Genomic DNA, 27,176 nt, shown 5'->3' on the forward strand with positions numbered 1-27,176 from the left:
ACAGAAATATTCCTATCAAAAATACAGGTGTCATATATAAACTACAGATTAGTGACTGGTTTTTCTGTGTAATCAGAGGATTAAAAAATAAAAGAAGTAGAAGAAACAAGTTGTGGTTAGTTTCAATAGCAAAACCTTCTAATTCCCTTGTCAGCCAAAGATTGAAAACCCTTTCAGTGCTGTGTGTTTCCCGTGGAGGTCTATATCCTTTAAGGATCTATATTAAGATATAACATACTTGGACTTCTTAAAATCTTTTTTTTTTTTTTGCTTTAAGCTGAATTTTGGAAGGGACATTATCATTTGGTAGTTGCAGTTTTCAAGGGAATATTTCTTTCAAACTTGATTATTTAGTAGCAATGAGAAAGAGGGAAATAAGATACTATTCCATGATGCTAAGGAAGAAGAGGGTATAGTTTTATGTGTTCACAGGGTTTTTTTCACTTTTTTGTAGTTTTTCTTTTTAAAACAAAAGTACAGTACACACCAGGCTTCCTGATATAATGGTACCAATATACTTCCACTTTCATAACAGAGATGCAGCAAATTATGGACCTTGTCCTCTTCTGAGTGTACTGCTGACTCTGACAAATTCATTGAGTTGTTCTGTGATGAGGACAGGGATCATGCAGTGAATAAATGGAGAATAAGTAGTCAATTTGCCAGTGACCTTGAATTTGATCTCCTTTCTATCTTTAACTGGCTAGTCAATCTCTGTCCTGTTTAACCCATACCGTCATTACTGTTATATCATATACTTAGGCAACTGCCTTTTCCTTGGTACTGTTGTATTAAATCAGCAAAGGAGAGAACTAAGAACTAAGAATGATGCCATAAATTCTTCACATTTTTCTTAACAGTGTCAGCAATGGTCAGAAAGGTCCCACCCAGTCTTTCTGTTCATTTTTATATTTGTCTAAGGTAGAAACCACAGGTTTGATTGATACTGCAATTTGCATCTTGAGGGATCACTGTAAATACAATGGCATGAAAGGCTACTCTTGTAGAGCTCGCTTTTCCCTCTGGGCTGACTTTATAAACTCATTGATGTCACTTCCTTCCTCAGTCAGCAAGTGAATTTTCACTAATTCTTAAGACCAGCTGTCCATGCTGTCAACAGAAAGTTATTAAAATTCCTTTAAAGTGAATCAAAATAGCCTAAAAACAAATGTACTGGGAAACAGGAAAGCATCAGTATTCAAAGTCCACAAACCTTTGAGCAAAATAGTGTTGATCTAACCAGAGATTTCAAACACTCTGCTCTCCTAGCAACTTGTATATCATTAGAGAATGCTAAAAACACATATTCCTTTAATCTTCTATTACCAAAAATCTATTTGGTTAAAATAATAGTTACCGAAAAAAATCCATTACTCTCAAAGATATCTCAGTGAACAAGGGACTACTTTTTGGGAAGTCTCCCCTAAATGATATTTTTTTTTCTTGAAGCCAGAAAGTATTATTTTTATATTTAGCAAACAGGAACTCAACATAAGCATGCAGGAAATAATTATCATGAGAGACAATCTTACAAGATAGCCTGAAGTAACTATCTTTATCTAAATCATCTATAATGCTTTCCTTGAGAAGAGTGTTCTCAGGGACCGGTAGGGAAGATTATTTTTATTCAACTAATGATATTTTTTATGTTATGTTTTAATACTTAAAATCTTCCCACATGGTTTTTAAAAATGTATCTTATGCTACACAGAGCAGTACAAAGAAATTCAGTCAGAATAGAGCAACATTTATAGATCTAAAGGAGGCCACCACCAAAGCTATGAAGAAACAGACTCCCCTGCCAATTAATAGTGATATTGACAGTTGTAAACAGTTATGACCCCAAAAAACCCTGATGGGTATATATAAAGACCTTGCTGGATAGGTAGGTGTGAAATTCCTGACTTTGCCCAATACGTGTGACTGGTCTCCAATAGCAAAGGGAGTGTAATTGAAGCCCGCTGCTCTCCTGGCAGTTACTGCATGGTGGCGGTTAAAGAGGCTAGAGTGCTGCCCTTTCGGACCTGAAAGAAAAGAACAGGTTTGAAATGTCATTGCTAGTAGGATGTGGAAAAGCAGGCTTCTGCTGAGGCTTTGGTCATGTCTTCAGCAGCAGTGCCGGGCACCGTTGCAAAGAGGCGGCCAAGATGAGCAAGCAAGGCCGTATGTCAGCTCACCGCTTCATGCCAGATTGTCAGGGTAGGATTTCTTCTCTGAGCCGGCTGGTGACTAACTTCCATCATCACTCATGCACAAACTTGTGCCATCCATTAGCTGCAGAGGAGACACCCTTCGTCTCCGACATTCAGATCCAGAGTTGGATGTTGCCAGTGTCTCGGTCACGTATTCCTGCAGCACTGCAAAATCTTGCAAAGTTAATTAAGAGGCTCCTTAATGCCTTCTTGAAATCTGTTGTCTTTACTTTCAATATTTTAATGTCTCGTGAGGTACCGGGCTAGTAAGACTGGCTTCCTATGGCCTTCTTTTAATGACATCTTGATTAAGAAGAGTTATTTTTCCTTCACCACTTCAAGTGGATTTCCATTTTGAAGGTTTTTCCAAGTCATTTATACATATTAAACGATTTAATTAGAACTTGCTTAAATTTATTTTTGTCAACTTCACTGTTTTTGTTGTATGTGTGTATGATCCCATTTATTAAAATGTGTGCAAACTAATTATTTTCATTCTCTTTCAGTGTCTGGAGAAAAATTAAAACAACAGATCATTAATCAGGTATTTTGACATTTTCATACTTTTTGTTACTTATTTTTTCATGTAGAAAATTTATAGCAATTACAAAGAGGATAACTTTATAGAACAAACTAAAATTAACTGTATATTAAAAGGCTAAAATTAACAAGCTATGATTATCAAAAAAACCCCAAAAAAACCTCCCCAAAAAACTAAAATTGACTGTATAGCTATATTAAGGATCAGACTGTGGGCTGGCTCTGCAGATGTGTTAAATGTATTGAAAGATAATCATCTTTTTGGTTAGTACTTAGTACATCTCCTTATTGATGTGTTGAAGGTGAGGATACAGACGATCAACAATTTGTCCACTAGTATCAAATTTTGTAGCCCAGAACTATGATTTTTTTTAACTAATGCTTTAGTTCTCCTGTTAACATTGCTCTTAAAAGCTAGAAAACTATTGATATGAAACATGTGTGTGCCACGTGTAGATTATACCTTTGGATGTTTTTTGGGTTTCATTTCTGCCATGAATTTTCCTTAAGGTTTCATTAAACTTTTGAAGATATATTCTATGTTGTATTTATTAGTGCATAAATTAAGTGAGATTGCTTGAAAAACTTTTAATATTCTTATTTAGCATTTCAGTGTCAGGAAAATAATAAAAGGAACTATACTGAAATAAAATTGCTCTTAATCAGAATGAGGAGGAAAGCCATAGTTTGCTTTTCTGAATGGTGTGGTGGTCCTGAATGAAAAGACCTGGCTTGTAGAGCAGTTATATTCACATTCCTCATTCACAGCTTGTCATCCTCTTACTGAATGTTGTTATCCAAATGAGATGAAAACCAGTATTTTAGCATTTGTGAGATGTATTTGAAAAGACATCTACAAACATTTTAATGGCTCCTTTTTATATCAGCAGGAGTCTTCAGAGTGGTTGTTGATGCACATGACTACCTTGGTTTTATTTTGCCTTCTGTGTTCATCCTTATCCCTAAACCATAATGCCGAGTGGTGCTAAATGGGTATAATAGGGCTTTGTTGTCACATGCTATTCACTGCTTTCTGAGGAAGGAGGTGAGAAGCAGCTATAATTTTCAATATAGTTTGACCAAGAAAGGGGATGTCTTGAAAGCTGCAGCTAGAAGGAGCAGACGATTTTATAGCAGCCCACCAGCGTGAATATCTGACAGCTTTTCATGTCACCACTGATACAACAGCCCTTATCTTGCCTTTGGTAGGCTTTCTCACAAGTCCTTACTTCTGACGTTGGGCTTCATAATATCCACAAACGCTCCACATACCTCACTTTTATTGGTGATCTGGTTATCTAGACTGAGGAAAATCATCCAGGTCATTACCCACCTAGGAGCTGTTTGAGTCGAAAAGCATTTGCATTTTGCCTGCTGTAGCAGAGCACAGTGCTGATGCTATATCATTTATGTGATAAATGATATCTGAGCTGGCATGATTCCTCACCAAATGAGCCCTTTGGGCCTGTAAGCTTACAAGAAGCCTGGTCTTGAAATACCTAGTATTAGCCATAATTTTGTTTGTCAAAATTGTTTTAACTTTTCCATTATCTTGAATAATTGATGGCTGAATGTATTTAGCCCAGAATATAACATTACTTCAGGCAAATAAAAATCTTCATTATTTTTTCTACACAAATGTAGAACTATTCGAAAATTTCATGGAAGTTGTTTGTCTTTGCTGAGAATTTATATGCTGAAACTAGCCTAATTAACTTGCATTTCAAAATTAATTTGAAATGTTTTGTGAGAACACTTTTGAGAGTGTTAATTGGCCAGAAGGGGGGGCAGTTGTATTTTTAAAACAGAACTCGAGGCTACTTTAACATGGCTGGGGATGGCTGATTAGAGACCTAACTCTGCACATTTTCTATATGGCAAAATCAGCTCAGTGGAAGACATTGACCTTCTGTGAAGAAGAGCATATTTATCACAACTGCAAAGGATGGATTAGATGCCATACTTGTTTTTCTACCTTCGGTCCTTTCCTTTATGCTCCTGCCTTGCCCTTCTGGAATTGCTCATCTGCTCTGTCTGTAGTTAACTAAGGAACATCTAATCTTACAGCAGAATTTCATTGCCTTAATGTGGTGGTGGATGTACCTAAACAAAGCTGTAAAAATTGGTTTGGGGGCAAATGGTAAGATAGTCATTTTAAATGGATGCTAACGAAGCTGTTGATGCCCTGCTACACAAATAACTTTCTTTGAACTTCTCAGAAAAAAAAAGTTTTAAATAAGAAATTAGAATTTTCAAGCCTGTAATCTAGAACACTATTGCAGAGATACTGTGTTTTTGATCTAAAATAATATTACTTCAGAAAAAAAAAAACATGCAGTTAAACTAGGGCGGATTCTCATAGAATAGCTTCCATGGAAGGACTCTGTTTATTTTCAGTATTTAAATAAAAATTTTTATATGCAGGATCAAATCCTCACCTGACTTAAACTTCTGTTATTCCAACATAAGTCAGTGCAGCACCACTCAGTTAAACCCTCTGCCAGAAATTTTAGGGATGGAGAAACTGTTCTTCGAAAGATAAATGATTTTATAATTTAACGGGAGCGGGAGTAGGGAGGGGCATGGAGGAGACTAGGAAACAATAAAGCCGATGTCTTAGTGGTCTGCTGCTAGGTTAAATCCTCACCAGCTGTGGGGATTTGCAACACCTTACATCGCAGAATCACAGAATGGTTGGAAGGGACCTCTAGAAATCATCCAATCCAACCCTCCTGCCCAAGCAGGGACACCTAGAGCGCATGGCACAGGGTCGCATCCAAGTCAGTTTTGAGGATCTCCAAGGAAGGAGATTCCACAGCCTCTCTCCTGAAAGTGTTTGTTTTTTTTCTTTTTGATTCTTAGTTTCTTCTAAAGTCGAAGTCGAGGTAATCTGTTTCCACAAAATTCCCTGAGTTACGGTTATCACCTGCACTGGCTCATGTTCCATTTGATCTGGAGGCATTTGCTGGTGCCTTTTTGCCATTTGTATATGTTAGTATATATGTTTAGCTGCAGCAATTATTTTCCACAGTCAGAGCAGAGTCTTCCAGAAATGTTATGGACTCTGCTTTTCAATACCTGCTTTTCTATCTTTGAAATGTCAGGGTACATCCTGGTACATGTGTACAGCCTGATTAGCTGTGGAGCATATTAACTATTGTGAGAGAAAATGAAAAGAAACAAGAACAAACCTTGCACTTCAACCGTGTAACATCCTGGTTAAAAAACACATTGCAGACTGTCTGTTAAAATGTGTCTGAAGGCAATCCTTTATGCTTCATCTTTACACTCAGGTTTGTCTGTGTTGTGGTCTTAGGGAATGCTCCTACGTGTAGTTTTTCCCAGTGTCTCCTAGAATCTCTGCAGGACTATCAAGAATATGAATATTTGTAATCTGAATCTGTAGCTCTTTGCATGGCTAGGTTTTGGGGAGTGATTTAGCTCAGACTTGAACCGGTCCCCTTCGCAATGAACTTGCAGGCCAGGGCAGCAGGCTGGCTGCTGGGAGTCCTCCGCAGTATCTTTCCTGTTGTTTTGTCCCTGAGGAGCTCTTTCCTCAAAATAGGCTCTGTTGCAGTGGCGTATTTATCTATTAGTTTGATCATCTCTGTCAGGGAACATTTCCCTTTCTGCACATGGCAACGAGCAACGATCATGGATAATTTGTTCATCCTTCAGTATCCATGTCGTGTGACAGACCTACATCAGCATGAGCATAAACGTCACAGTTCAGTCCATATGCCTTGCCTTTTCTTGTGCTCTACTGGGCAGTAGAGCACAAGAGTATCCATACTCTGGATGTACTCTGAAGACTCTTCAGTCTTCCTGTATCCCTGTTTCTTTCCATCCTTTTCATGCAGCCTAGCCAGGAACAGATCCATGTGTGCTGGTTTCCAAGTGCTGCTACTTCGCGCTTAAGTAGTGAAATAGCCATGCTGCTTGCTCTCATTATCCCCATCAGTGCGTTCACCTTCCTCTGTTACATGATTTCCCTAAAATTAGCAGTTTAATAGTCCCCAAAAGAGTGAGTGCATTTAGTCCATTGAACAAACTGAGCTGCTATTCAGTTTTTTTTTGCTTCATGGAATAAGTTGAGGTTGGGAGGGACATCTAGAGGTTGCCTGGCCCAGCCCACGTGCTTAAAGCCTTTCTTGTGTGATAGCCTTCCTTGCTATCACAGCCTGTCCTTTGAGTGTGCAGGTGAGTTGGACTAAATGATCTCTAGAGGTCCCTTCCAACCTTAAGGATTCTATGATTAGGGACCATCAGGGACCGACAGGGAGGCCACTTATTCATGCTGGTTTACCAGGAAAAGTACAAGAGCTTTGCTCATCATGCCATCATGCCACTGCATAGGCATTGCCTTATTTATGTGCATATGCTTTAAATGGGTGGCCTTCAGCCATGTTTTCTTGATTATGAGGTCCCTCCTGCTCGTTCCACCCTGCACACTTTGCTTGCCAGCAGGCAACAGAAGTTGCCTTTTTTTTTTTTTCCAAAGTTGCAATATCAAACAGAAATTAACATAATTCACGTGGGCAGGTAATAACTGCCTATGTCTTGTTTTGAAGACAAGGAAAAATGAAGTGTGAAAATCAAGTGGCTTGCTCAGAGTTAAATAAACTCTGTGGCTCTGGCTTGTGCATCTACTTGTAACAACAGTGTGCTTCTCTAATTATTCCTCCTCTTCAAGGAGGGATTTGGATTGAACGAGTTAGTGTTTGTGTGGCAACCTGAAGATCTGTAGTGCTACTTATAGATTAAGACAGACTGAGAAGATAGCTGTACAAAACACCTGCCACAAAGTAGTTTAGGATGCTTCCTCTTACCCCTGATAAAAGTGAGCTAGTTCCCTTCAGTGAAAATTAGATATGTTACTTTACATTCAACCTGAAGAGAGAGTGTGTGTAATGGATAATTTCTGCTGCAATTTCACAGCCTATGTTTTCCCACAGTAATTTACAATAAATTCTCAAGTATTACCATTTTTATAAACCAGAGCACATGAAATTGCGTATCATAGAATCATAGAATGCTTAAGGTTGGAAGGGACCTCTAGAGATCATCTAGTCCAACCCCCCTGCACACGCAGGGACACCTAGAGCACGTGGCACAGGACTGCATCCAAGCGAGTTTTGAAGATCTCCAGAGAAGGAGACTCCACAACCTCTCTGGGCAGCCTGTTCCAGTGCTCTGTCACCCTCACTGTTAAAAAATTTTTCCTTAAGTTCCTGTGGAACTTTTGGTGCTTCAGTTTCTGGCCATTACCTCTAGTTCTGTCAGTAGCCACCACTGAAAAGAGACCAGCACCATCTTCTTCACTCCCTCCCTTGAGGTATTTATATACACTGATCAGGTCCCCTCTCAGCCTTCTCTTCTCCAGCCTGAACAGGCCCAGCTCCCTCAGCCTCTCCTCATAGGGCAGATGTTCCAGGCCCCTGATCATCCTTGTGGCCCTGCACTGGACTCTCTCCAGCAGCTCCACATCCCTCTTATACTGTGGAGCCCAGAACTGGACACAATACTCCAGATGCGGCCTCACCAGGGCTGTATAAGTGTATGCAGGTAGCCAAATTCAGGTGTCTTGCTTATGCTGTACAGTAAGTGTGTTGACCTGGAGACAAGATGGAAATGGATTCTGTTTACCAGCAAAAAGTCCCCATGGATCTTACTGCAGCCATTAATGTGAGAGATATTGCCAGGTGCTCAAGAGTGCAGCGCTATATTAAAAGCCTACTTCCTCAAAAGGCATGGTGGTTTTTGTGGGGAAGGAATACAGCTGTTTATTTGTCTTCATTTTTGCATCTTTCTGGTTGTAAGTGTCCTTGCTTCCCTAGGGACGCTTTCTCAGTCACATTGCCTGGCCATCTCCTTGATGATGCTTCCTCACTTACATTTGAACCCAGGGCCAATTTTAGCCAGCTGGTTAGAGGAGAAAATATTGTCCTCGCTGAGGAAAAGGCAATCAGTCATATCACTGCTCCTTATCCGCTATTCAGGAGGGGACCACGGGCTGGCTGGGGAGCCTTGCTGCAGCTGCACAGCCCCTGTTTGGCCTGCTGCTGGGAGATGGAAAAGGACGGGAGCTGGGAGCGCTGTCCAGGGAGACACAGGATAGGGGAAACATGATATGAGTCCCTGCTAAACTAGGCCATCACTTTTTTCACTGCTTGTAAAGCAGCTTGCTGAACAGCTTGTTTGTAGCTTAATGTTCGCAGCTGAAATAATTCCTTTACAGTAATTGTCAGAAAGGATGTGGTAGCCGATTCAAAGCCCTTTGCGCCTAGAATCGCATTATTTCTTCTTTAAAGCACGTGCTCTTTGCCCTCATGCAGGTGTCAACAGGCATCCAAGCACCACATTTGGCTATTCAGAGGAACATCCAAGTGTTTATTTAAGCAGTTGAATCTTCATTATAGTTCAGGAGGGCAGATTAGTAACGACACTGAAAAAAATCATTCTTTTGAATTCCAAAATTCAGCTGAGGTCCAGAGCTCTGATATCCTCTACTCATTTGTCACCTACGAAGATGGGTAGCTGAACCTGGCAGGCTTGTTCCTCTGCATGTGGGGACAAGATCTCGTGTTGGCAGGACTGATCCAACCAAAGCCCTCCTAGGAATCAGGCGCATTTAGCAGCAGAAAAGCTCACACAAGACAGATTGCGTGAAGCACAGGCGTGCGAGGCTGTCTTCTTGAAGCAGCGTTGGCATGTCTGTGAAAAGTAAGTCAGTGACTAAAGCAGCCACCCCTGACGTAGGGAAATCCAAGTTCATTTGCTCTCTCTACCTGAGGTAATTCAAGCCTGCAACCTCCAGAGTTAGATGTCCTGGAATTTGGTCGCCCTCTCAAGAGACGCATGTTGATCCTGCTCGGATAAACAGGGTCTCCCATAGTGGGGTGGGTACTCAAAGCACCAAGTGCCAGGGCTCTGGCTCTTGACTTGCTTCTGTGCTTTAAGTTCTGAAAAAAGAAGCAGCGCATTATCATTATTTAATCAGCTCAAATGTGAGACCAATATGCAATACATTGAAATTACCTGAAAATACGCCATTTTCAGATTTAGACTATATATATACGCACACTATATATATATATGCATGTACACACATATATATAGTGTGTGTGTGTGTATATATATATAGTGTATATATAGTGTAAATATATATATACACACACATATACATATATATAATCTGCAAGTCAGTGTAGCAGGATAATCTTTTTTTTTTTTCTCTAATATTCTCCTTAACAAAGTGAGTATCTGGTGCTTAGTTCATTTTGGATTTCATGCTATTTAAGATGGTTTACTATGAGTCCCTATTATTCCATACAGAGACCAGAGTGAGTACTGAGTGAAGATTTCTGGTCACTGACTGCAGTGGCTGGCTTAGATTTTATTAATAGAATATGCAAAGGAGGAGACAGAGCTCAGAATCAAAAAAAAAAAAAAAAGGAAGGACAGGACAGGAAGCAAAACAAAATCTGTGGAAACATGGCAGATTATCTGTACCCAAAATGAACAAGACTTCATGGAAAGGAGGTAAGGATGAGCTTGGCCAGCTGTAAGTGTTCCATTATCTGAAAGTTGCTTATTTACTAACAAAGCATTTTAGCACCTATCTCGAGACAAGCACTTTGTGTGAACTGGACGCAGTCTCTGTCTAAACACAAGTTGTCTAGGCCGTAATAGCTCTGTGCTTCATTTAAAAATTTGTGTTGTGCAGTGAGGAGACCCAGACCCATTAAACTGTTGTTGGAAAGCTGGAGAAATACCTTCAACATTGTCCTATCCAGAGGCATGTCCAATCATTGCTATTGGCCTTGAAACATCTCCAGTAAGCTAGAGATGATGGCTATTAGTAACAAAGAGATGGGACAGTTATTTTTAATGTCACCACTTTGTCTTAGCAAATCTTTAATCTATCACACAAACTTACATGACCTTGCAAGTTTCTGATAACCATGGCATCTTATTTGGGATTTTTTTCTATTAGTTTGTGCCTTGTTTTTGTTTGTTTGTTTGTTTCTGTTTGCTTGTTTTTGTTTTAATCCCTATCTTTTTTGAACATGTTTTGGAGAAATCGAAGAGTTGAGGGCAGATACAGGAAGGAATTAATTTCAGATTTGAACACGAATTTAGTGTTTAGTTTTTAGTGTTTAGTGTTTAGTTAACTTAGTAAAGTTAGAAACATATTTTGAACTTCTGCTCTCTTCATCCTCAGCACTGCCTTTGTCTGTCCCCTAGCTCTCTTTCCAAGGCACCTTGTTAGTGACACTGCACAGCCTTCTGCTTTACAGCTCCAAGGGGAAATAGCCATTGACTCACTAGCTGTGTTTCAGAAAGCAACATTTAAAATTGTGTGCGCCTGTTAATTAAAACTTAGCTGCTGGTTTACTATTATTATTACCTTAGTTATTCTATTTTGTGTCTGACTAGGTGTTGATAATTATCTCCCTTAAACCAAACGGCTTTTCAGCTACAAAATATTAAAATTTGCCTCTTTCTGTACAGGAAGCTCTGATCATTTCGCATGCTCATTTCTCTTTTTCTTTTTTTTTTTTTCCTTTTCCCCACTTGTTTATTAATCATAGAAATGCTTTGTACAAGTGCATATGCTCTAGAGATACATATGTTATAGGAAGGTGTTGTGTCTATCATAGTAAAGTTTTGCCTGTCAGGCTTATGAATGATGGTGCCATGTAAGAAATATTCCTAGATATTAGTCTGGAGGAAAGGTATGCTTGCAGCTGTTTTGTTATCTTTAGAGAACTTTAGGGATGGAAAGAGCTATAAAAGTTCAAAGTACAAATGTTCTATTCTTCCTCTTCCATAAGCGAGTCCTGTATAAGTCATAAGGCAATATTTTGTATCTCTGAAAGAAATACCGCTACTGAATTCACGCTGTCCACAGGCAGTACATTTGTGAGCTGTAGCTTGTGAGGATTGTAGCCGTAATGATTACTCCTGAATAAATTGGATAAGCCAAAATTCATATCACCTCTGAGAGGAAGGGGGCTAGTGGTGCTTATCTCTAGAATAGCTGTTTTAAGAATGAGTGATAAATCAAGAGGTTTATCTCCACTGCACGGAAGGTGAAGCACCTCATTCGCATGTCCTGTCACTTGCTGCCATCCTTCATTGGGTGACTACTTCAGCTGTCTCCCCATTGAGAGCTTCTCTAGGGGCTTGCTTAGCTCACCGACTTTATGCTACGCAGTTTCTCTGATGTGGGAAAGAAACGAGCGTATGTCCTTTTAGCCTTGGAAGGCATTGCAATGCAATCAAGGAGTCCGGCCATTCCAAATTATACTTAGCAAACTGTTCTAGTCCAAAAAGTTTAAGGATAGTCGCTACTTTTGACAAGCTCAAAAAACTTGCACATGCATGGTGTATATTGTTTGACATGTTTTTATACTTAAGAAACTGAGCAACAGCTCCAGGCTTCACTGATGCATGCTGTAGGTAGAAGTCATGAAAGGTTTTCCTTATATTCCAGTTACCTACTAATTCTGACCCCAACCGCCATAGTCATGGGCCTCTACTGATGGAATCCATCTGGTTGTGCCTAATTAATTGTTTAGGTTAAAATTATATATTATCTTTTCAAAGATTTGCACCAACTCCTACAATCCACATAAGAAGGTTTTTCTTTTACAGCTCTTCACATTGACTGTGTTTAATGTCCTGAATTTGGAGGTTGATCTCCTTGTATTCCCTAACTGATAAGGAGTTAGAGAGTGAATTGGTTAACAAATCTTTTCTCAGAAGAGGCCCTTTCTCCTTTTTGGTTCTACAGAAAGGTCCTAGGGAAACAACTAGGATCCTGAAAGTAGGTCTTCATTGTGATATAATTCTCACACTAGAAGCAATGTTGAAGAAATATGTTTATGCACTAAAATAAGATATCTAATGATCTCAGTCCATGCTGAATTTTAGTACTGCCTGAGCATATCTAGTACCAAAGGACAGGAACATGACATTAGATACATGTGCTGTAAGCATATACTGTATTTCTAATTCCTGATACTTCATTAGTAGGGAGGGCTCTCTCCCCTGTCACGTACTGCAGAATCCTTGCCTAGGGTTGATCTTTGTCCAGAAAACACAAATGTTCCTTCCTTAGGATTATTTGTCTCTCATAAGTTTCATTTGGAAAAAAATATTTTCAGCCTGCTCTTGTCTTAAAGAATGAAGTGAACCTTTGAACACCCATGTTTGAACATCCGTGTTTGGAGAGCACCTATATTAGGTATATAATAGTGCAGAGAGTCCTTGAGGCACTCAAACCTTTCACAGTCACTTGGCTAGTGAAAGTGAAACCACAGTGAAAAGCAGAATACAGTATCCTCCAAGGGGATTCATGCAGTTGCTCCTGAGAAGCCTAAGAAGCTTCGTAAATACTATTTGATGCGGCTTGTGTTACAGGACAGAAAATATATGCTGAAAAATTAGCCAGACGTTAGTACCTGAAATGTAATTATTGAACAGCACAGAAGAGCATGATATAACAAAATCTTTCTTTCTCTGCTCCACTTTTTCTGATGGGCTCACTTAATTTTTTTCTTTTAGTTAGTAAAAATAAAGATCCAACAGTAAAATATTTAGAAAAAAACAACCATGTCTGCAAGCCATTAAATCTTTGTAAATCAATCCTGGAATATCATTCTTCCCAATACATCATTATCTTTTTGCATGGCAGAATGCTCTAATTGTAAACTGTCTAGATAAGACCCCACCAGTGCATTATAAAACTACCACAAAGTGTAATTGGATGAGTCTTAACTATTCGTGGCAGTAGTCAATCTCTTCCACCTCAGTGGCTTGTGAAGGTACTAAGGAAAAGGACAGCTTTGATGTGCATAAAAGAAGATATTAGCTACTTATTTCTACAGTAAGGAGAAATCCTGTTGCGGATGAGGGAGGAGCAGGGAATCTTCAGCAATAAAAATATAAGGAAAAAATTATCTGTGAACCCATGAATGACATCAGAAATGCCTTTTGTTCCAGCACCTTCATTGAGCTGCCTGTCAGTAGCCAAACACTACACTGAGACTCTGAAATTTCTTCTTTTGCTTTGTATTTAAACTAACTTTAAGTCTTTCTTTAGTTCCTGTTTAGCCAAAGGGAGACAGAGGTTATGTGCATACTCTTCTAAATTAGACTCATGGCCATTTCAAAACTTCCTTTCATATATGTAAGTGCAAACAGAGAACATGGCACTCAGCATAATTACTGGCAAGGGTGCAACACTTCACTGAAAATTAATTCTCGGATGAAAGGTATGCCACCTGCTGTATAGATTGTCAGCATGTCTCAAGGACACTTGTGCTTTTCTCCAAGGTGACCACAGAGCTCATTTCCCAAGCCAGTAAACTGGTTCCCAAAGATATTGCTCTTCAGGAAAGCTTTGAATGGCTTTCTCTGTATTTTGGCACTTGTCTCAAAGAGTAGGGTAGAAACTTTTGCACAGAATGATCTGGGTCCAGAGTTAGTGGCCAATAGATATTTATCTATTCAGTGTTTGCTGTTGCTATACATTCAGATATTCTCAAATATAATGGTGCTTAGTGGAGAAGAAATATAAAGTATAATGAGCTTTTTTTTTTTTTTTTTTTTTTTAATGGTCATTGATTTTGGAGGGTTTCTTGTCTTCTCCTTTCCACTTTGAAAACAAGTTTTGGTGTAACATGGAGATAGAATCATAGAATCATAGAATGCTTAGGGTTGGAAGGGACCTCTAGAGATCATCTAGTCCAACCCCCCTGCATACGCAGGGACACCTAGAGCACGTGGCACAGGACTGCATCCAAGCGAGTTTTGAAGATCTTCAGAGCAGGAGACTCCACAACCTCTCTGGGCAGCCTGTTCCAGTGATCTGTCACCCTCACTGTTAAGAAATTTTTCCTTAAGTTCCTATGGAATTTTTGATGTTTCAGTTTCCGGCCATTTCCTCTAGTCCTATCAGTGGCCACCACTGAAAAGAGACCATCACCGTCCTCTGCACTCCCTCCCTTGAGGTATTTATATACACTGATTAGATCCCCTCTCAGCCTTCTCTTCTCCAGGCTGAACAGGCCCAGCTCCCTCAGCCTCTCCTCGTAGGGCAGATGTTCCAGGCCCCTGATCATCCTTCTAGCCCTGCGCTGGACTCTCTCCAGCAGCTCCACATCCCTCTTGTACTGTGGAGCGCAGAACTGGACACAGTACTCCAGATGCGGCCTCACCAGGGCTGAGTAGAGGGGCAGGATCACCTCCCTCGACCTGCTAGAGATGCTCTTCTTAATGCAGCCCAGGATTCCATTGGCCTTCTTGGCCACGAGGGCACACTGCTGCCTCATGGTCAACTTATCATCCACCATGACACCCAGGTCTTTCTCTGCAGAGCTGCTCTCCAGAAGGTCGGTTCCCAGCCTGTACTGGTGTCTAGGGTTATTCCTCCCCAGGTGCAGGACCTTGCACTTGGCCTTGTTGAATTTCATGAGGTTTTTCACCGCCCAGTTGTCCAGTCTGTCCAGGTCCCTCTGGATGGCAGCGCAGCCCTCTGGGGTATCGGCTACTCCTCCCAGTTTCGTGTCATCAGCAAACTTGCTGAGGGAGCACTCTGTGCCTTCATCCAGGTCATTGATGAATAAATTGAACAGGACTGGACCAAGGACTGACCCCTGGGGGAGAGATATTCCTCTCTGTAAGGCATCATAACACAAGCTGTGAAAAATTACCAGTGCCAAGAGAAAGCCAAAGTTAACACCTCAATTTGTGCAAGCCAAATACTTCAAAATCCTTTCAAAGCATGTGGCACTCGACTGAATATACCAAATTTTTAAGTAGTTTAAAGAAATATGGCACTACCTATTGAACTGTTTCTGTTAATTTCCTAAGAAATCTTTTTGAATGCAAGCTTGATTCATTCCTTCATTCATCTCAGTGTTACTAGTTACTAATCCAGTTAACTAAGGCAGGTATGTAGGTAGATTTTTATCTTTTTATCTTTTTTTTGGAGTTGGAAAACTTCCATGGCAAGTGGCAATATGCCTTTAAAAATTATCATCACTATCCTTTTCCATTCATAGCATATTACAGCCAGCATTTACTGCAAGCACACAATTCCTTATGGAACTTATAATAACATTTATTAGCCATTATTGTTGTATTCACTCTGGGACATGTATGTCAAAGAGAAGGAGAAGCAGAGAGGGGAAGCAACTAATAGTATTTTACATATGTAGATTTTTTTGTCCCCTCAGAACTTCCCCTATCATTGTTTTTCCCCTAGGACTTTTTTTCCTTCTTTTGGGGGCATTTTCTTCCTGAGAGATTCTTTCTTCTTTTGCCTCAACTTGCTTAGAGGGAACCCCTTTCAAGTGGTTCCCACTGTGCAAATGTTGTTCCTTTAGGGTGTTACCCAAGATTTCTCTGAATGGTTCTAAGCCCATCCTTCTCTGAAGCTTTTAATCCCATGAAGAATCCTTACTCCCGTAATGGTTTGTACAGCTGTATTCGCAGCTGCAAAAACTGAAATGCCATCCCCTTTTAACGTCTCCTCAGGTTACCTTCAGAGGCTGGTCTTGCATGCAAGGCAGACTATTTGAAATGGAACAGAATCTAGACCCCAAATGTCAGAGTCTTCTTTTTTTTATTTATTTTTTTTCCCTTGAAATGGTGGAACAAGGCAGCTCTTCAGTAGTCAAAATGATAGAGTGAATCAGAAGCCTAAACTTTCCTCTGAAGTGTACCTCATTGTAGTGGATTTTCTATGACACTTAGATGGTTTCCTGAAGTAGAACCCTAAATTCAGATTACATACCATAAGAACATATGAAGTACTATTTCCCTCTCTATTTTTTTTCTGCTTTGTTGAACCTCAGTCCGATCATATATATTTGGAGATGGTCTTCTGAATTAAAAAATTTCCCTCAGAGCCAAGCCGATAAATCTGTGATTTTCAGTAACTTTAAAATCATAGTATAAACTTGTTCAACTTATTGTTGAGCTTTGTATTATGTAGTTGTTTTCTGTGTATACCATACACATTTTCATCTTTTTAAAATCCAGATTTTTCCTTTTAAGGTCAAAACATTCATTTCCCTTTATTTGCTAGCTTGCAGTTCTGTGGTAGCATTTATAAGGCGTCACTCACTGTGATGCTGAAATTCCCATTAGGTTCATAGACCTTACAGCCAGATCCTGTTATTATATATTAGTCATGCTCCTAAATGGTTTCCATCCTACAGCAGAAGTGATTAATCTTTAGGCACAGGCATTTTATTTTTTTAAAAAATGAAATATTAGACAACAAAATTAAAAATCAGATAATATCAGAGAAGTAGACCAGACCAAACTGAAATAATTCCAGTAGCCTTTTACAACACTATAAACACCAATGTACACTCACTGTCATATGCACAAGTTCTGAATGGCTCTCTTCTATTTGCTTTCATAAATATAAAAATAATTTTACTCATCTGATGTTCTGTGAAAACAAGAGCTGGTACTTAGAGGTTAGTGTCAGTTCAGAATAGTCTGATTCCTCAGTGGTGTTCTTGTCACTGGACATTATTATACTGCAAGATTGGCTAACTTTTCTTAGAACTGTTTTTTTTTTTTCTGTAGGCTTTATTTGAAGCAAATAATTCAGATTTGTGTTCCATACATTCCTTTTTTTACATCGTCTCTGTGAATTTTAAAAGGTTTTTTTTTGTTTGGTTTTTTTGTTTGTTTTTTTTTTTTTTGAATCGGTTATGAATCAGCCCCAAATCCACGCTTTTGGTCTGCTGGTCCACAAATCCATTTGCCAGTAAATATTCAATTAGTTTATGGAGATGTTTTCTTACACCCATTTGAAAAATATACTCATGAAATCAGGTAGTCTGTGTATACTTGTCCATCTGACTATGACTTTTAGCTATCTTATATTTTCCCTGAGAAATTTAAAAACCTATATCGGCCAACTTCTCTCTTCTCAGGAAGTATAATGGCGGCTGGATAGACCTCCTAGTGCAGCAGGCTTGCCTATTGAAAGGAAAAAGATTATATAGGCCTTAAGAGACACAAGATAACTCACTTGGGTATATTAGAACAGCAATACCCAAACTACAAGAAAATCTGGGATCAGCTTGAACAAAACACAGATCCAAGCGTTGCCATTTCCATTGCACAAAGGCTGGTAATGTTAGAGGAGACGTTTAGGAGGAAAGTTCCATCTTTTCACAGTCTTGACAGGGTCACCGACTGACACTAGCTGATGTCATTAATGTTGATGTTTAAATAGATCAGATGAAATAAGCTCTAAAAGTTGTTAGTTTGCCCCATTTCAAAGCAGCTCGATCAGATGTAGACATTGAGTTGCAGGTACATGCATGTTGGCAAATACATCTTTCTCCCATGATCTATGGCCAGAAAGTGGCCCTGTATGGAGGATGATTTCTATTGTCACTATATCCTGCTTAACCCCACTAATGCTTGATATTTAGGAAGCCTAATGTGGTTCCACTACCACAAGCATTGGCCTTGCAACCAACCACTGAGAAACAAGGCCTGCTCCAAATCACACTTGTAGATGCAGCAGCTGCTAGCTTGACTGTGCCAGGCCACTGCAGAAAGCTGTTAACACCACTGCAAAGTCAACCAGTGCTGTCATGGGAGGGAAAAATGTATTAGGTACAGAAAAGCATCTGGTCACCCCTACCAGGGTTATCAGCCTCCCTATGCGAACCTTTTCTGATTTCTTAAAAGATTTGGTTTAAGCTATTTATTTTTGAAGGAAGACTGTTCATTAACAGGTAAGCTTCAAAAGCACGTATTTCAATAATTAGCCCAAATTGTTGCTAAATGAGGTGTATCGATCAAGTGGTTCAAACAGAATTTGTAGCACTGAATGTGCTTTGCCAACACACATGAATGCCTGTGAATGAGCACCGTTGTTCTTGTCACTGTTACAATGCAGATGAGCTGTTCTGTTGCTGTGTTTTAAGCTCTCATTCTCTCCATGATTGTAGGATTTCAAGGTCCCACCTCCTGGGGAGCTGAGGAGATCAGCCACAGACAGGAGCGCTCCTGCTGACCTCAGCAAGCAAAAGACTGCAGCAGCGAAGGGCCAGCCTTCACAGGGGAACGCAAACCCTTTTGGCGTAGTAGCTGTCTCTGTGGCAAGCCAGCTCTCTGGCAATCAGAAGATGACCGAGTCATTTCTCAGCCAGTTCAAAGAGGTGTATCTACCCCCTGCGATGCGCCCTTTGAACAAGAGTTTAATCAAGGGAGACAAGTGGAAGGACGTCGATGGTGCCCAGGAAAGACGCAGATCCTTCCTTTATGGCTTCTGTAAAAAATACAACAGCCGAAAGAAGCTGCAAACCCACCTGGTGCATGTGGTGTCAAGGATTTATGTGGAGGATAGACACAAGATCCTATATTGTGAAGTGCCTAAAGCAGGTTGTTCCAACTGGAAAAGGGTCCTAATGGTGCTCAATGGACTTGCCATGTCAGCACACAACATTTCCCATGATGATGTGCACTACGGTAAGCATCTAAAGAAACTAGACAGTTACGACCTGAAAGGAATATACACACGTTTGAACACTTACACTAAGACTATATTTGTACGTGATCCAATGGAAAGACTGGTATCTGCATTCAGGGATAAGTTTGAACATCCAAACACTTATTACCATCCCGTATTTGGGAAGGCAATAATTAAGAAATACAGGCAAAATGCAGATGAAGAGGCATTGAAAACAGGATCAGGAGTTAAGTTCAAAGAGTTTATTCAGTACTTGTTAGATTCTCATCGACCAGTGGGAATGGACATTCACTGGGAACAAGTCAGTAAGCTCTGCTATCCCTGCCTCATCAACTATGATTTTATAGGAAAGTTTGAAACCCTTGAAGAGGATGCCAATTACTTTTTGCAGCTGGTAGGTGCTCCAGCGGAGCTGAGGTTTCCTAATTTCAAAGACCGACATTCCTCCGATGAAAGAACAAATGCAGAAGTAGTGAGGCAATACTTAAAGGAATTGTCTAAACAAGAGAGACAGCTGACCTATGACTTCTACTACTTGGATTACTTAATGTTCAATTATACCTCACCAGTTGTATAGCACCAGAATAGCTTCAGGCTCCTATTAGATATTTATCATTTCAGGATTCAAAACAACTACTTTGATGTTGGCCCTGAAAGGAAACAAAGTGACTGCTAAGTGGAGTTGTCTTGACTTAGTGGAGATTTTATAAGCTAGAGTGACATCAATTGACATAAAATTATAGGAAAATGCACAATAAACACCCTGCAAACAGCATAAATTGCACTAAAATGCCTGAAAAAAAGCTGCTTTTGCCATTATAGATTATGTTGTGGAAGCAGTAGCGCAGCCAGCTGTTGCATTAGCTTACCTAATGCTCTTTTAATGGTTTAAAAAAAAACATTCAGAATAGCATGATTCTTTCTGTTTTAGAAATTGTTTTTTAAACTATTTTTGAATGTATTTTTTACTTTCTGTAGCTTATTAATAAAAAAATTGGCTAGTTTTCTAAAATGTTTGCAATGTTCTCGGTTAAAAGGCATAGTTTTATGATTATTGTTAGACTGTGCCTATTTTCAGAACTGATTATTTTACTGAAGGATGCTGTCAAACACAGATGAATAAAAACTACAAGTAATGCAGCAACTAGCTGTTGTGCAGAAGAGGTTTTGGTAAGCCTGTGATCCAAAGGCATGGACCACAAACCCTGACTGATGCCCTTTCATGACACAAGAATGACCTTCCTCTCAGGGAATAGACATATACCATTAAAATTGACATTTTATTTACAGTGGAGGCAATAACATGATGCACACTGGTGGTTCCAGTATTTAAGCAAGTCTTCATCTTAAGTGGTACTGCAAAGTCTTAGGTGTGGCAATGGGACCTTTTACTGATGAGCACCTTGCTGTGACCCCAGTGTGTCTGCTAATGGTTGATCATGTATGTACATCACCCCACCGATCCATGGACAACTTATTTCCCCCAAAGCTTTGAGGAGTCTTTTGCATTTTGCAGTCCTTTCTGCTTTGTCATCATCTAACAAAGCCCAGGCATGAGGGTGGATGCCTCAATGTTAAATGGCAGGATGAGTATTGGCCTCCTAGAGGCAGATTGTGTCCAGAATTCTGCAGTCCTGGTTGTAAAAGGAAAAGTTACCTTGCCCCCTAATCTTCCTTCTGCTCCTTCAAATGCTGTCTAGCTCATGTATGCAGTTGTTCCAGTGATCCATGGTGGCACACAATGTTGTAGAATGGGTGACCAGATTAGAGTATCCTAGAAGGAAGATAAGTCTCTGCAAAATGGGTAGGAAAGAACTCCTATGCCTGCCCTTCCAAAATAGAATGACATCCATTGGTTGGATACCAAGTGATTTGAGGCATTCAGCTCTGGCATCTTGACATAACAATTTACAGTGTAAGGAAATGGTCTGACAAGAAAGCAATGCAAGTAAAATATCATTTGTCCCCTGTTTTTAACAAGTGTTGACTTTTAAAACTGTTGCTATGCTTTCCTCTCATTTCAAGCAGTTGTATGGCTTTAGTATTTCGACAGGACTAATCATGGGCCTTTGATGAAAAGAGAGACCTGTTTCTCTGTTTTTTCCTTAGGAAAGGAAAACAAGCCTCTTGCTGCCTCCAGAATACTGCTGCATAGCATAGCAAACTCTGTGTGTCTTTCCAAGGCAGGCTGAGCTCCTTCAAGGAGGAGAGGCAGTGGTAGTGCCGCATTTGGCTAACAGCTGGCCACAGCCGCAGAGAAGCCAACCTATTTCCTGGGGACCTTGGAGCAAAGGGAGGAAAAATAAACTCCCCAGAAAGTATCTGCACCTGGTGGGAGGGCAGGAGCTGATGCTCAGCACTGAGGAGAACAGTAGACAAGTGCTCCAGGCACATGGACATGGCCAGGTTCACCTGTCTGACCATTCCCATGTCTAGCTGGACCCACACACGGTCACACCAGGAGGATTTGGGGGAACGGATGAGGATAGCTAAGCATTAATTCATGTTAATAGTGTGTCCTGAAGCCTTCCACCTTCCTCCTGGGCACGAATGTCTCCTGGTTTATCTGCAGTGCCATTCCCACAGCTGGGAGCGTGCTTTCTGTGGGGAGAAGACAGCTGCCCTACAGCCAATAGTGGCCCTTGGGAAAGGCCCTGTAGAGAAGTTTCCCTGCAGGGGCTCTCAGTCATCCTTGCAGCACTTGCCATATGTATGTCATGCTTTTTTATGGCTGTTGCTGGGTAGGGTGAAATTCTGTGTGTCTTTACTGAGCACAATTCTTTTCTAAGTTTGGCCTTGGACTTTCACTGTTTCTCTTGAGTGAGAATATGCATTAGGACCTGCAAGAGCACATCTTGCCCGAGTTTCAATTTTGCATGATCCAACCTCTTCAAGGATGTGAAAACAAAGCAAGCCCTTAGTTTTCACATGGGTTTTTACCTTGGTTTATAGGCATATTTCCACTGGTGCCTGGTCTTGTGCGTGTTGATCCTCACCTCAAATTCTGAATGAATTTCTCTTTTTAGGCAGTTCTTCCAGGTCATTAAAGATGTCACATGAAAAGTGAATATACACTGACTTTTTGCTGTCTGTATATTTTCTTTGCCTTGTTGTTTGTGAATGCTTGTTAGTTACTTGTTAATTTACGGAAACTGGCTTGTGTACTAGTATATTCTAAAATTTATTTGAGGGAAAAAAAAGAAATTTAACATGCTAATAAAGAATGCAGATCAATTTATATATGAGTTTTGCATTAATTATTTATTTGAGGGAGATACAGTAAATTAGAAAGTCTGAAGAATGTGAGTTTAAGGTTGAGTTAGTGGCAAATTTGCAGTTTATCTGCTTGGGAATTAAAGATTTTGGAGGGAGGTGTATGTGTATTGAAAAATGGAAACTGCAAGCTCATAGGATTTCATCTACTAACTGGTCTTAGTTAAAGCCTTTGTTTGAGACAAGGGGGTAGTGAGAGAAGCTATTAGCAAATGTTTGGCTTCTGCAAATGAGGAGGAAAATGACATTGATTTGCATGCATCTGTGGACACAGGCATCAGGTCCCTGGACTGTCATCTTCAAAATCTGGTACAGTTTGCATTTGTGATTTAAAAGGGGAGGACACTACTTAAGGTCTTTAAAGTGTGTATGTGCACAGAAGCCTAATTGTTTTAGCTGCAGTGTTGTTCTGTGGCTCTAGTGAAGGTAATTTAACTTCCTTGTATGCTCAACTTCAAGTTTCATAGCCCCTAACTGCACTTAAAAATTCATATTTTAAAAATCTAACCCAGAGTTTTGCAAAGAAGAGTCTCTCCATAGTCATCTTCAGTGACCTAAGGGATTTGGATGATCTCGGCAGCAGAATCTAGATTGTACTTTGCCTCATTAACCACATTTTGAAAATCACCAGCCTGCTTTGCCAGGAATTAAGTTACATGATTTAAAATTAACATAAGAGTTTAGCATAATTGAAGTGGGACTGTGATATCTGGCTTGTGGGATTATAAGAGATAAAGGCATAATTTGCAGCATAAAAGATAACCTCTATTTTTAAAATAAATTTTAAAAGGTCAAAGTGTGAGGTCGAGTTGTAACTTACCTTACGTTTTGTAAGGTTGTTAGGCAAAATCAAAAATTGAAGGTCATCCTCTATAACTTACAGAAATTCCCAGCTCCATAACTATGCACAGATGTTTATTTTACTTGGAAAATCATACTGAATGTATGCGGAAGAGGAATGAAAACATGCTGCACAACATTCAAAAATGCAATTAAACTTATACTAAAGATCAGCTGCAGCATGCAGAGCCCCTTTTAAGGGGCTTCATTAAGGTAACTGCTTTTTAGTTATGAACGCTTCTTCATTTCAAGATCTCAAAGCACTTTGCAGGTCAGTTGCCAGGAGAAGTCAAATGGCCTGTGAAGGCTTTATAGCTGCTCTATGGAAGGGCTGGAGCTGCAGGATAGCGCTTCCTGTGTAAATTTGCTTCTTGAAAACACCATATTTCCCTCCTGAAGTAAAACCTCACTTTTTTTAAAAAAAAAGATCAACAGCATTCCATATTTTTCTTTAGTTTTTCTTCTTAAATTTTGCTGGTTTTGCCTGCATAATGATAGCTTCCACTCTCCATGTTGGATTTGGCTTGCGGACCTAAGACATATCGTTAACACTTGTTTAAAACTGGGGCTAAACTGTTGCTGGCTACAAGTCATAGGTGTGTAACCATAATGCAATCAAATCTGGTACACTCTCTTGCAAGGTCCTCTGGTGTAACACCCCCAGAAGACTAGATTTATTGGAGCTGTTCCTGCCCCAGGCTGTTCTATCTTGGTGATGGGTCATTGGAGATCACCACTTTAATTTTAAATTTGCTTAAATTAAAATGAAAATTATAGGATGACACTATTCAGAAGTCAGAGAGGAAAATGTTTCAACTGAAATCCATATTGTATATATAGGTTATACGTAGAGGTCTTTGTTGTGTATGTCTTCAGGCTAATGATATATCAGATATACCAGTTTATCAACCGCATAACCTGCAGTGATGTTTTTAAAACTAAAAAATCTGGTCTCAGGATGTAATGCCCCACATCAGACCAAAATCAAATAGATGTGCTTTTATGGTATCAAATAATTCATTTACACTTCAGAGGGCAGAGCAAGAACAGGGAGGACTAGAGAACATAAGCAACACAACCAAATAAACGTCTTCTTAACCTCAGACATTTGGGATTTCACTGTGTTCTCAAGTGTGCGTGTATTCTGGGGGGAATTGTCATATTATTTAGTAGAATGAGAACGACTTTAATTAAATTAGGAATCTGCTGAAATACCTATTTATTTTGCATAAAACTGATGATCTCTTGGTTCTGAAGCTAAACACAGTGAGTCCAATCCATGTTAGCTGAAACTGCTTGTGGCTGGAGTGTCAGACTGGCTTCAGAGACTTGGATTCTCCTCCAAGTTCTGTAACTTGGATTTGTTGGGCAAACTTGAGTAGCACTATGTCTCAGTTTCCCCTTCAGTAAAGTGTTCCAGTAAAGGAAGATCAATTAAGCCAAATGTCTTTGAAAAAGAACATTGAAATGTGTGGATAAATAGTTCTGTTCAGAAATTGAGTATGGAATTTAACTCATAGGACTTTGAAACCCTATCTTTGTGCTTTCTTTCCAAAGGCTTGAAGGAAGATGGGACTTCCTGATTTTGTTCCAGCCATAAAGTGCTTCATTCAGCTCTGGCTCGCGCCGTTGGCAATCTCAAGAAAGCAAGCTCTGTTTCCAAATGCTGTGCATCTGTCAAGCCTGCCCCAACTCAAGCCCTGTGCCAGGCTGTCTGATCAGAGGGAAGTGTCCCTCCAGTTCCTTTTATATGGAGTAGAGCAGGCAGAGACAGGGTGGGAGTCTCACTTTCTCATTTTATTCTCACCCCAAATTAAGAGAAGTGACTGTGTTCTGGTGCCTCAGCCCTAAGTATTGCGATGCTGAACCAGAAGGTCCTACAGGAGCAGAAAAGAGGTTTGAGCATGTTGAGCAACTCAACCATGTAAGCAGACTTAGAGAATGAAAAAGAATATTGTGAGTCCGCTGTCATAACTTTTATTTTGATATATAATTGTTGCTTCCTTTTCTCTGTCTTCTGATACACGATTTCCCACCTTCTTTAAGCATGTCAACACAAACGGGTGCAACCAATTGCCAGTTCATGCTCAGCTGTCGAGCACAAGCCCGCTCCACTCCGGCACAGCTATGTTATCGTGGCACTGAGGCTGCACTAATAAGCCAGCCTGGGAGTATGGTACTGTCAGTCACCATCTGTGCACACATATCTGTCCTGTCCTTTTCACTTAGAAATTCCTCCCATGTCAGATTTTTTTCTCAAATTCTTCCTGAAAATGCAGTTTCCACTGAATTTCCCAATAGTGCATTTCCCAAGACCTGCAGATATACTTTGCATTCAAGAAACAGCATTCTGAGACATGGTGGATGGGGGCAGAACAGGTTTATCCAGGTTTTTAAGCACACAGAGATGTAAATCAGCACTCAGTGGATTGTAAATACATGTCAGTAGGATATTAAATGCTTGAGGTTTAATTTTCTCAAGCTAGTTACTTGGATGCAAAAGCAAAACACCAGCAGCTGCCTACTACACAGTCTCCTTCTTAGTAAAAATACACATGTTGAAATATTTGAGTGTTGGGAATGATTATGAACTATAATACGTTTTAGACCAGTCTGTGTTCAGAGAGCTGGATATATAGAAGTTCTCTCCCTACAAACACACTTGCTGCAAATATTTGAAAACCATTTGGTCAAATATTTCTCACGCCCGGTAGTGGGGAGCTTCATAGCTAAACCTTGCTTTTCGCTCTAAAGATCTTAAATCTGCATTATGATAGGCTCCATCTGTTGGCCTGAGATGTGCTGACAGAATCTCGAGCACGTGGCACAGGGTGGCATCCAGGCGGGTTTTGAAGATCTCCAGAGAAGGAGACTCCACAACCTCTCTGGGCAGCCTGTTCCAGGGCTCTGTCATCCTCACAGTAAAGAAGTTCTTCCTCATATGGAGATTAAACTTCCTGTGTTTCAACTTACACTCATTACCCCTTGTCCTGTCACCGGCCACCACCGAGAAGAGCCTGGCCCCATTCTCCCTACAATCCCCCCTCAGGTACTTGAACATATTGATCAAATCTCCTCTCAGCCTTCTCTTCTCCAGACTAAAAAGGCCCAGCTCACTTACTTAGTCTGTCCTCATAAGATAGATGCTCCAATCTCTTAATCATCTTCATGGCCCTACGCTGGACCCTCTCTAGAAGCTCAATGTCCTCCTTGTACTGGAGAGCCCAGAACTGCACACAATACTCCAGGTGCAGCCTCACCAGAGCTGAGTAGAAGGGGAGGATCACCTCCCTCGACCTGCTGGCAACGCTCCTCCTGATGCAGGCCAGGATCCCATTGGCCTTCTTGGCCACGAGGGCACACTGCTGCCTCATGGTTAACTTGTTGTCAACCAGGACTCCCAAATCCCTCTCTGTGGAGCTGCTTTCCAGCAGGTCAACCCCTAACCTATCCTGGTGTCTGAGGTTATTTCTTCCCAGGTGCAGGACCCTGAACTTGTTCTTGTTGAGCCTCATGAGGTTTCTTTCTGCTCTACTCTCCGTCCTGTCTAGGTCTCTCTGACTGGCAGCACAGCCCTGGGGAGTGTCGGCCACTCCTCCCAGTTTGGTATCATCTGCAAATGAAGCTGAGATCTTCACAAGGGTTTCAGGTTTTCCTCTTGCCTGGGTTTTATTTTTGCTCCTCATGCTGGCGCATCCCATGATGCTGCCAGTCCCAGAGACCAGTGGTTTGTGCAGCTACAGCTGCAAAAGTTTGTGGCAGCTCTCTGCTGTCAGGGAAATTATGGAGTTACTATCTATAATATATTTCCA

At 40.4% G+C, this 27,176-nt stretch overlaps 1 protein-coding gene across 1 annotated transcript in view; it reads left to right on the forward strand.

The window, feature by feature from the left end:
* CHST9 (carbohydrate sulfotransferase 9) overlaps positions 1-20,054 on the forward strand; it is a 78,152-nt gene extending 58,098 nt beyond the window's left edge. The window contains exons 2-3 of the mRNA XM_010218739.2: positions 2,699-2,736; positions 18,731-20,054. Coding sequence (XP_010217041.2) covers positions 2,699-2,736; positions 18,731-19,828 — 1,136 coding nt within the window. The 3' untranslated portion in view covers positions 19,829-20,054. The remainder of the gene's footprint in view (positions 1-2,698; positions 2,737-18,730) is intronic.
* Positions 20,055-27,176: the final 7,122 nt, after the last annotated feature.

This window comes from Tinamus guttatus, unplaced genomic scaffold, assembly GCF_059628265.1.
Source record: "Tinamus guttatus ecotype Peru unplaced genomic scaffold, ASM5962826v1 Tinamus_guttatus_pri_ptg000249l, whole genome shotgun sequence".
In the NCBI taxonomy this organism is placed as follows: Eukaryota; Metazoa; Chordata; class Aves; order Tinamiformes; family Tinamidae; genus Tinamus; species Tinamus guttatus.